Here is an 11,388-nt window from a genome sequence, read left to right on the forward strand (position 1 = left end):
AAAACTAAAATACATAGTTTATACATATATGTGTTATATATATATATATATATATATATATATATTTTATCTTGAACATGGTTATATCAAAACCTTCTAAAAAAGAATCATAAAAAATATTAAAGTACATATATAGGAAATAATCCTATGTATCAATTTATCCTTTTTAATTAAAAGTAGAGTTTCTAAAGAACACCAAAAGAGAATATTCTCTTTCCAATTATCATACTCTCAAAGAGCCTATAAAAGAGAATAATGAACACTAAAGACACGAATACGATCAAATCATATCCACTTTTATACATTGGAGTTTACGATCATTCAACTTGTAGAGTTAGACGTAGTAATGAGTGTGTTATTATTTATTCTTGTAGTCTTTGTTGTATTCTGTTGCAGCTAAAAAAATAAAAACAAAAATACTAGGTTGTAATATGTTTGAGTATAATAGAATTCTTTAAGAGTATTGTAATTTGTTTTTGGATATAGCTCAAAATTAAGGTGAACCAATATTTTTTTTTTTCATATTCATTCTCTCACTCTTGTATATGTCTACATTATTAGTCTTCAAATTATTTTATTTCAGTGAAAAAAATAACATTATTCAACTCTCCTTTTAGATACTATGTGCTATTTAAAAAAAAAAATGCTCACTTTTCAAGTTGACTCAATCAATTACTCCCTCTTCAATAAAGATTCTGTAATAATAAAAACATTCATTTTTCTTAGATACTACAATTAAAGTATTTTTTCAAAACTTTACAATCAATCAATTATTAAATCTATATATCAATAAGTAACAACCTGTACCCAAAAAAAAATCATGTTCCAACATTATAACGATGTTAAGTATATAAACTCGAGATATTAGGATTAAAATAATCTTTCAAAATTTTATAATTAAATAATTATTAAATCCTACATTCCAATAAATTACATTTTGTACTAATATTTTAATTATGTTAAATATATAATATTTGGTTAAATACTAAAAGTTGATGGACTTTGATTGTGTTAATAATAATGACATATTTAGTTTTTAAGAGCCTAAAAAATAATATAAAATGAAAAATAAAATATTTACAAAGCTTATTAATAAACTTCAACTCCGTCAATAAAAATAGTATATTTATAATTTTGAAAGACTCTAAAAATACTATAATATAGAACATTTATAATTCTATTAGAACAAAAAATATGTTAATTTTGTTCATTATCTTTTACTTTACACACCTAACTTATTAATGCAAAAGCATAAAATACTTAAAAGTAACATTTTTTTCTAATTAAAAAATATTTTTTTTACACAAGACTTATTTTTATATTTAAAACATATAATTTATTTAAAGAACATAAAATAAACAACTATTTTCTTAAATGAAAAACAATAACACTATCTCTTCATTGTTAATTTTATATTATTCTTATTACTTCATATATTTTCATATTATTTTCCCTCAATTTAATCCTTCAATAACACCTTGAACTCAGGTTCAAGACAAGACACCTTCACTTTAATTCATCCGAACAAAACATTATTTCAATTGAGATACTCTTAAGTACTCACTTTTTCAAATTAAAAATCTTATTTTGTTTTTCAATTAAATAACTTTTCATGCTATTTTTAATAGAAAAAAATTGTACTTCTCTCTTTCAAATGACGTTTTCATTTTTTTTTATAATTTTAAAAAATTGATATATTTTTTTGTGGTATTGTTTTCTTACCTATTTCAGTGGGCATTCTATTTTTGTAAAGGATCTTGATTTAAAATTTTTAAAGACAAATTAAACGATTTAAAAGTTTAAGTAATTCAATGTTAAAAAAAATAAAATTTCATGTATTAATCTGATACAACACTGATGCACTTATTCGGCAAATAAAGTATTAATTACTTCTTTATGTGCATATTGCAATTCGTTTCAAACATATTTATTTTATAACTTGTGATAATATTTATCTATTTTAAAATAAACATTACCATTATTTTTTTTATATCAAATTCATTGTCATTTTGAAAATTCACAATTTGTTTTTAAAATTTCATCACTCTCGTAATATTCTTGTTCATCTAAAATATAAGAAAGAATACCTATTAATACTCTTACATTTTACACAGCAATTATTTCGGAAAGAACGGAGAATAGGTTGAATTGTCAATTTTCCTCCATAACTAAAGTGTATATATATATATATATATATATATATATATATATATATATATATAATTAAATGTTTTGGAAGTGTTGTCTGTCTGATACCTGATCTGATGGTTTGCTGCAAACAGTTTGATCTCAGGTTCGAGACGAGGCACTTCCTTCATTCTCCTCACTCAATAAACAACTCAACCATGTATTTCCTAAAATGAGGTACTTTTAAAGTATCTCTCTTTTTCAATACATTTTTTTTTAAATCACTATAATAAAAAATACTTTTAATAGAGGTTATTTTATAGTTGATATAATTCTAAGAATTGATTGAATTAACTGAGATTTTTTTAACCTTTGTTAAGTTCGAAAGGTTGGTTATTCAAAAATCTCAGCAAAATAATTGAGGTTTTTTTTTCAATGATTTTTTTAAAACCTCAGCAAAATAATGAATATTTTTTTAACCTTTGTTAAATTCTAAATATTTATTTTAAAACCTTAACAAAATAACGGAGTTTTTTTTAATCTTCGTTGAATTCCAAATGTTTATTATAAAACCTCAGCAAAATAAGGGAGACTTTTTTAACCTTAGTTAAATTCCAAAAGGTTTATTCTAAAAGTTAGCAAAATAACGGTTTTTTTTGTAACGTTTGTTAAATTTCAATTTTTTTTTCTAAAATCTCAGCAAAATAACGGAGGTTTGTTTAACTTTCGTTAAATTCCAAAGATTTATCGTACAACCTCAATAAAAACACTTCAGATTTTTTAAACTTCAATAAATAAATATAATTAAATCTATTTATAAATAAATAATTAAAAACTACATAGTTTTAATATATTTTATAACTAAATTTCTAAAATTTTGAAAATGCAACTTTACATTACAAATAAGTTTTCTAAAGTTTTAAAAATCTATTTTAAAAAATCAGCAAAATAATCTTAGATAATAAGTATATCAACAACTAATCTTTGATAATAAGTATTTCAAGAGTATTTGCATTATTTTGATGATTGATGGTAGTTGGTTTATATAATTCTTAGTTTTTTTTGTTACGAGCTCATACTTAAAAAAAACTTGACTTATTTTGTTTTAACTTTTGATGCACAGATATTTTATGTTAAATTTTAGTTTTAGTTATAATTATTAATATTTAATTCTCATAATTTTGAAATATTTTAAATTAAGGTCTTTATTTTAAAATGCATATAATAATTAATTCACTGTGAAAGTGAGAAGCGATAAAGTTAATTTCTCATCGCAATATGTTCTTGCAATCTTTAGCTAAGAACACACATGTTTATAAAGGCCACATCTGATAGATAATGCAATTATTTAGGATATATAAAATAATGATAAATACTAATTGTTGCCGAGCAAGGTAACAGTGGCTTGTGACCCAAGTTCAGTAAGGTGATGGAAGAAGCAATATTGGAGTAAGAACAATATAGTGTCTTATGTAATGTTTCTTCTTAGATATAATAGGCATACGTGTGACTGAATTGTGATTCCGTCGACGACCATTGAGCCTGTGTCGAAGAGTAGTGTGTCTACAATGGAAAAGAGAAGTCACGAGGATCGTTAAAGATTGTGGAAAATGAAATCGAAGGTTATTTCAAACGACATGTCATTTTACAAAATTTTTGAAACTCATTATATTTTATGAAAGTTCTTAAACCCATGGTATTTTAACAAGGAGTTCTGAAAGACTTTTCCTAAAGTTTAATAAAATTCCGAAGAACACTCCAGAGATGGTTTAGTGGGAAAAACTACAATCCTAAGTAAATCACTTGATAGAGATTTTAACCATGAATAATGTAAAAATAAACCTCCTGTTAAATTTTTTTTCTTGTTTTTCTTGTAGTGAAATATGTTATTAATTTTACTTTTCTATAATTTCAATCTTTGTATTTTAAGTATAATAAATATATGATCCATGATGCAAATGAATAAAAATGTTATATTATGGCTATCGCAATCAGACTTTGTTTTTTTTTTTTTAAATTTAGTTGTTTACACGGATATGAATCCCCAAAACATTGGAAGCTGTTTCAGTCATTTGTAGATGGCTTCAAGTAAGAATTTTTAATTATTATTTACGGGTTTAACAATTATTTTTATCTCATTATTATGGCAATTTTTTTAATTTCATCCTATTATTTTAGACATTCTTAATTTAATTATATTTTTAAACGCACAAACACGTGATATAGACAACAAACCATATAAGAATATAAGCAAAAGAGATGGAACACCTACGCAGAGGTATGTGCAGTGTATGACATCTTACTGTATGTGCAGTGTATGACATATTACTGTATAGCCACGAAACAGAGGCCAAAAAATCTAATGTTACTTTTCCTATAAATGATTACAGAGAAACAATTTAGTGAAATGAAAATACTATTACTTCCTGAACTTTCGATATGCCCATAACTTCGAAACTGGTTCTCCTTCCGAATCACTGTCACTGTCCGAGGAAGATGTTATTGATACAGAATCATCTAAAAGATATTCCACAACCTGAAATTAGGAAGACTACACAGTTAGTCTTAGCTACGTATAGTCCAGTTCCTCTAGTACACCATTTTGATCGATAGCTTAAGATAAATATTGAAAACGACATTTTAAATCTGACTCAATTTTATAAAATCAGCTTATAAGTTGAGATTTGTATTCACTTATATATTACGAATTGTTCTTATTTCTAGTTGATGTGAATCTTTAACACATCATCTTCACACCGAGACTCCCAACTCGTACGATTGACTATATAATTATGGATGGTTTAATAGCGGTCCGATAGCGGGTGACACTATAGACTCAACAAACTCTCACTGGGATAGACTCTAAATGACTCTAATACTATATTAAGAAATGAACTTTAAGCATAACTCACCAGTTTATCGATTTATAAGGTGAAGTTTACACTGACTTATATAGTTCGAATTGTCTTATCTCTAATCGATGTGGAATCTCCACCAACAAACAAAAACACAATCTACTGTGAACAAAAGTAAGCCATCCCTTAAGAGAACTATCATTCTTTTCTGTAAAAATTGTTTCTTTCCTTATCCATCTCTCTTTCCCCTTTTCTCACCCATCGTTAGCCCTTCAAGCTACTTACTCTCAAAGGATCCAGACACAAGGTAAAGAGAAAAACACTAGGAAGGATGAATGAGAACATACCTGGAATGCTGTTACAGGCTTGATATCTTGAATTTTTGATATTCCAGAATGTACATTGGGGCATTTTACGTTATTTAGCCAAACTACTGATTTGCAGTGTCCACAATATCCCCGGTTGGTTGTTAATATACTAGATAATGCACCTATACATATCAAAATCAACAACTTAAGACAGAAGAGAAAATTGAACCTCATGCGTGTTTCTCTATCTGCGAGAGAGAGAATAACTCCTTTCTGTTCTTATACCACACATGTATTTAACTGATAAATAATACAAAACTCAATGTTTTTCCTAACAGTTTCCAAAACAATTGAAACGAAGAATAATTTTTAAGTTCCATTCACCATTCTAACTTTAGCATCATTATACAGATCAGATAACCAACTAAATGTTATGGCTAGCAATTATCAACTCAATATATACTGACTCACACACAGCTAGGAACCTAATATCAAAGTAAAAGATTATAAATGTGCAATGATAGTTTCCTAGTCTCACTAGAGTATACTTTTATTCCATTATTTGACTGAGAACATATTGGATGTGAAAAAACTAACTGTTTAAGTACATTTCCTCAACATTCAGCTTACCAGTGTATGCTCCTTTAACACTCTCTTTCCAGTTAGTAATGAGTCTATTATCCACGGTTTCCTGCAAAAGCCTATAGTTCTTGCCTTCAACCGGTTTCACATGCTTCAGTTTAGCACCATTATCGAACAGTACAACATACTGCATCTGCCACAGATGGTTATCATTTGCAGCTATGTTCCATGACCTAAATATGCAATGTCTATGAGTCACCAGGGAGTTTATTTTCATAATGATATTTAACCATTTTCATGACAAATTCAAAGAACAGTCCAATGTAGAAAAATATATGATAGGTTCTTGTATTTCACATCCTAAAAAACCAAGATGTGGCTAAAATGATGAGTTGATGACTTGATGATGCAATGTAAATATGATGAACATAAAATAAGGAAAGCATTACCGGGAGACTAGCCCCGCGGAAACCAAAGATTTCATATCAAGAAAACTGAAAACGTGCACAAGAATATCTTGTGGAAGTTGCAGTGAACCTGCAATACAGGGAAAAGCAACTTCTTAAGCATGATTACTTTGCCTTCATTAATTTTCTTATTCTTATAAATAATCTGACCTTTCTCTACCAGGTGAGCTTTGCTGCGTCTCTTGTGAGAAACCATAGCATGCTTAAACTCTGTTACAGCCACATTCTTTTTTCGATTTGGTAGTGTTGCTTCCACATTCTGAAGGAGGAACTGGGCTGCTGAAACAGCATTCTTAGTCTCTATTCTAAAATCAGAATAGAAAAATAATGAGGAAAGTGGTCCTTGAAGGCAACATCTAGATGCTCAATTAATAATTTAATATAAAGTTAAAATTAGTAACAATAGCTTGCTCCCCATTGAAAAGACAAAAACAACACTTCTCAGTTTTATGTATGGCCTCTTTTATTTTATTTTTCTCTATAAATACTTTTTAAAAAAGTAAAATTAACTGAGTTTCTCCCATAAACTGCAATCAACAATACACTTAACTTTTATTAAAAGTTCTTTCATTTAACTCATCCAAAACTTGAAGTGCAAAAGTTAAATTTAGTTATGGAAGATACTCAATTCATTTAAATTTCATATTTTTTCTCTCCTATAAATGTTTATGGACAAGTTTATATGAACAAGGTCAATTCTTCCATTGGTAAATGGAAATTCTCCAATACAGCTTTTAATACTGATTCTAATTCCAGTGAAAAGCAAGATATGGTTGCAATAAACAGTTTGATACTTTTATAGTTTATCTAATTGCATTGCTTGGTCAATATCAGGGAAAACTACCCTATCATATCCACATAAAGAAGCGTCCACCCTAACCACCACTTTCACCTTTCTGCACATTGCGTTTTCATGTTTCTTCTCTTTCAGACAAGAATATGTTTAAAACATTGTAGATTTGAAGTACAAAGTGTACTACGTAGACAGATGCTTCAGTAGGATTAAAAAGCTTTCAGCTCATACAAAATATTTCTCACAAGAACCAGCACTGTGATTGACACTTTCAGAAGAAAAACAAAAGACAATTAATTGTAAGACAATCAAAATTATTCACAAATCTTGGTTGTAAAATTGCTACATTTTCCAGAAATCTCCTGAAAATTTCTATCAGAAGAAAAAGACACTACAATATTTGGTAACAATGGTCTTCAAATAATAATAATTGCTGACACATGACAATTGGCAGCAGTTACCACAATCCAAATGATTAGATTGAGATTTAAAATCATGTGTGGCGAGTTTGATTAACGAAACAAATCGATAATTATAACGAGAAAAACGATTAAAGAATGAAAAGCAGTAGCACGCATACTCTGGGAGGAGACGAAAGGCCAAGAGGGTGTCTTGGAAGATTATGGATTGCAAACTTTTGGGAATTTGATGAAATGCTTCTCTGAGGATAAAGCTTAACTCTTTGCAGGCAATTGGGTATCTGTAATACTTTGGTAGAGAATCTCTCAAGCCAAGTTTTTGGTATCTCTCTAAAGCGCTTGACATCTTCTCAACACTCTCTGTTCTGTTCTCCTCTCTTAATCCATCCAATTCACATCTTAACAACACATCACTGGGAAATGGGAATTAGGAATTGGGGATTGGGAAATACAGCAAATAGAACCCTAATCTTGTTTTATATGGTTAAATCTGTTACTCCATTTCATCAAAATTAATTTTTTTAATTATCTTAGTGCTTAGATATGTCTTTTAGCTCGTGTTAAACGAATGACTTTTAAATTATATTCTTTAAAAAAAAATCTGTTTTTTATTTATTGTATCTTGATTATTTAAATTATAACAATAATTAAATTGTATAAAACATATTTTTTTTTTTCATTTTTAAAAAATTATAAATTTTATTTATTATTTTTTATTTACATATTCTATTCAAGATTAAAAAAGTAAAATAGTTATCATGATTACTATGTATTATAATTTATTTGATTTTCATAAGAAAAATAAAAATAGAATTATAACATAAATAAATAGAAAAGTAACAAAGACATAATGAAAGTAGAAGAAAAAATAAAAAGTATTTAATGAGTCACAGATTTTTCAATAGGAGAACTGAAAAGTTAAATAATTTATATAAATTTATATTTCAACTATAAATATATGAATAATAATATTTTTATTTTATTTTAAATATTAGTTTACATATAATTTATCTTTTATTCATATTATTGAGAGATCCTAAGTATTATATATGATCTAAATTCTCTCAATTTTTATAAAAAATTATGTGTTTTAACCATTAATATTAATAAAATCAAATTTTAAATTTATTAATTTTATAAAAAAAACAAATTATTGATGTTATATTTAAAGTTTTACTTTAATTCTTATTATATTTTAAAAAAATTAAAATTATTGTTCATCAAAACATTTTTAAATTCAAAATTCAATTTGACTCATTCTTTTTAAAATATTCATTCTTTTCAAATAATAATAATAATAAATATAGTGTACGTTGTCTCTCAAATAAGTTACTTTTAAATTTAATATTATTTTAAATTTAAATAATTATGAAATATTAAAATAAAATAATAAAATAAAATATTGATAGAATAATAAAATAACAACAATATAAAAAAACAATTATAATGAGATTCTTCTTTATATAGATATAGATTAAGTTTAATATTAAATATTAAATAAATAATTTATTTATGTGATTATTTATATTAATAATATAAATTTTTTATATATATATATATAATACATATTATTAATATGTTTTTAATCCAAAAAGTTAAATCTCTCTCACTATATTCAAATCCTGCACGTGGAATCAGCTTTGTTTAAATCTAGTATTAAGAGAAGTGGTTTTGAAGCATAGCGATGATGGGTTCTGGTTTCTGGCGATTTGCATTGTCATGATCTTCTTCAATGTCCAGGTAAGTTATGCAACAGAGCTAACATAAGTCTAAAATAATATCAGTGACATTGTGTTTTCCTCTGTAACAAACAATAGTATATTGGGCTAACTCAGTGGGCTAGAAATAGTTAAACTTGATGCATAAGTCAAGAACACAGTTGCAAAAGAAGATATATGAATAATGGATAAGAAAATAATTTCATTTTCATACTTCTTTCAGAACAACTCAAACATACCTCCCATATCAATTGAAAAAGAAAATCAATTATGAAATTTTGCAGATTCAGAAAATATGGAATTCATAAATAACTAGTAATGAAGCTGGCTACTGAGGGCATTTTTCCATCCTTCTTCAGTAGTTTAGCAAGTGTTTGTGCTGGGAAGGTCAACTTTTGGTTGAATGTAAAGAGGGTTTTCCACTTGTAGCTTAGTTGAGAAAGTGCTAAATTTGTTTTTTTGAAACTGTTTACAATGCAACCTCACATGAGACATTAAAATATTAAGGATGGATTGAAATGTTGAAATGTGTGTGTTTTTGTTGTTTGAGTAATCAATTGTTCTTGTAATAGATTCTTTTTTAAAAAGTTTTATAAATTAATGAATTCTTTTAGAATGAATTTTTGAAACTCGATAACATTCAATATATATATATATATATGATATAGACTCTGGAAATAGTTGAAATTTTAATCTAAATACATAAAAAAAATAAAGAAAAAATTGAAATTATTATACAACTTATTTAACTCATGCTACCACACATTACCTAAAACTTAATACAAACTGTCACACATTTAGAAATAACTAACTCAACCTTTTTTTTCTTTTTCTTTTAAACTTAAGGGAATAAAACTTAGTTCCATATAAATTGTTTATTTTAGATTGATTCAACTATATTAAATATCCTTTACATAGTCTTCTAAAAACTATTCTCTCTTATTAACTACTTATACTAATTGGTGTTTTCTTATCTCACTCTTGTATTTAGTATTTATTATTATGACTATTCTCCCAAACTCACTATCATGTTATTTCGATTACAATACTTTTGAAATTTAGTTTATCTAAATAATTAAAATAGTTTCAAATTTGATATGACGGGTTAAGATTTAATATTTAGATTAAATTAAATTTAAAATTAAGAATTAGAAGAATAATAAAATCAAATGTTAAATGTCGTAAAATATCTAACTTATAATTTGAGTGAAAACAACTCTTCAAAAAAACTTTCAATAGTATAGTTTCTAAAATAATTTTGATCAATATTTATATTTATAAAGAAAGAGAAACTTTAAGAACTATTTCAGTCTAACACCAACCAACCAACCGTAACCATTGGTTTCAGGCAGCAAATCTATAAATAAATTTGTGGTTCAAAAGTGCAACATTATTTGGCAGCACACAACCATAAGCAATGTCTGTCTTATGTCACAGATTCCAACATATAATAAAATGCTGATTTCATGGCTCAATAATGAGACTATATTTAAGCCATAACCCATTTGGTGGAAGCACTTATTTTCCCTTTCAACTACAATTAAGCATGCAAGTTTCTTCAATCTGTATTTAGCAGCTAAGGTTCCTGTTCGCGTGAAGTCACTGCACAAAAACCCAACAACCATAAACGACCCTACTTTCATGCCCATGGTAGCTGCTTTTGACACATGACTAAAAATTAGACTCTTTTATTATATATAAGTGGATGCAAATCTCAACTTCATGAACCGATTTTATGAGATTGAGTTAGGACTAAAATTCACTTCGTAATAGTCTCAAAAGACAATAACATTATATCATTTTAAGGTGGGTCTATTAAGGAAATAATAATTATAAAATTATATGCAATTATTGTATGCAATATTTGACGATATTGTACCCAATTATATGCAATTAATTTAAGAATTATAGAATCTCATGATTAGTATCCTACCTAATTAGATTGTAATTTGGGAGAGAGAAACTCCCTATATATTTCCTATACATGACTGATGTAATATACACATAAGAGAATAAGAAACATATTTTCTTCTTACTATTTTTTATCATTTTCTTATATGGTATCAGAGCCATTTCAAGCCTATCCTAGCGAGTATTTGTTGGGCCTATCGTGCCACCC

The 11,388-nt window shown here is 26.7% G+C and overlaps 1 protein-coding gene across 1 annotated transcript; it reads right to left on the reverse strand.

Moving 5' to 3' along the window:
- Positions 1-4,350: 4,350 nt before the first annotated feature.
- Positions 4,351-8,046, reverse strand: LOC137830605 (F-box protein At5g52880). Its single transcript, XM_068638052.1, has 6 exons — positions 7,713-8,046; positions 6,490-6,644; positions 6,322-6,409; positions 5,921-6,105; positions 5,330-5,472; positions 4,351-4,663 (listed from the first exon to the last, which is right to left on the reverse strand). The coding sequence occupies exons 1-6, from the start codon at positions 7,895-7,897 to the stop codon at positions 4,547-4,549; spliced, it is 873 nt and encodes a 290-aa protein (XP_068494153.1). The 5' UTR covers positions 7,898-8,046; the 3' UTR covers positions 4,351-4,546.
- Positions 8,047-11,388: the final 3,342 nt, after the last annotated feature.

Source organism: Phaseolus vulgaris, chromosome 7, assembly GCF_000499845.2.
Source record: "Phaseolus vulgaris cultivar G19833 chromosome 7, P. vulgaris v2.0, whole genome shotgun sequence".
NCBI classification, from domain to species: domain Eukaryota; kingdom Viridiplantae; phylum Streptophyta; class Magnoliopsida; order Fabales; family Fabaceae; genus Phaseolus; species Phaseolus vulgaris.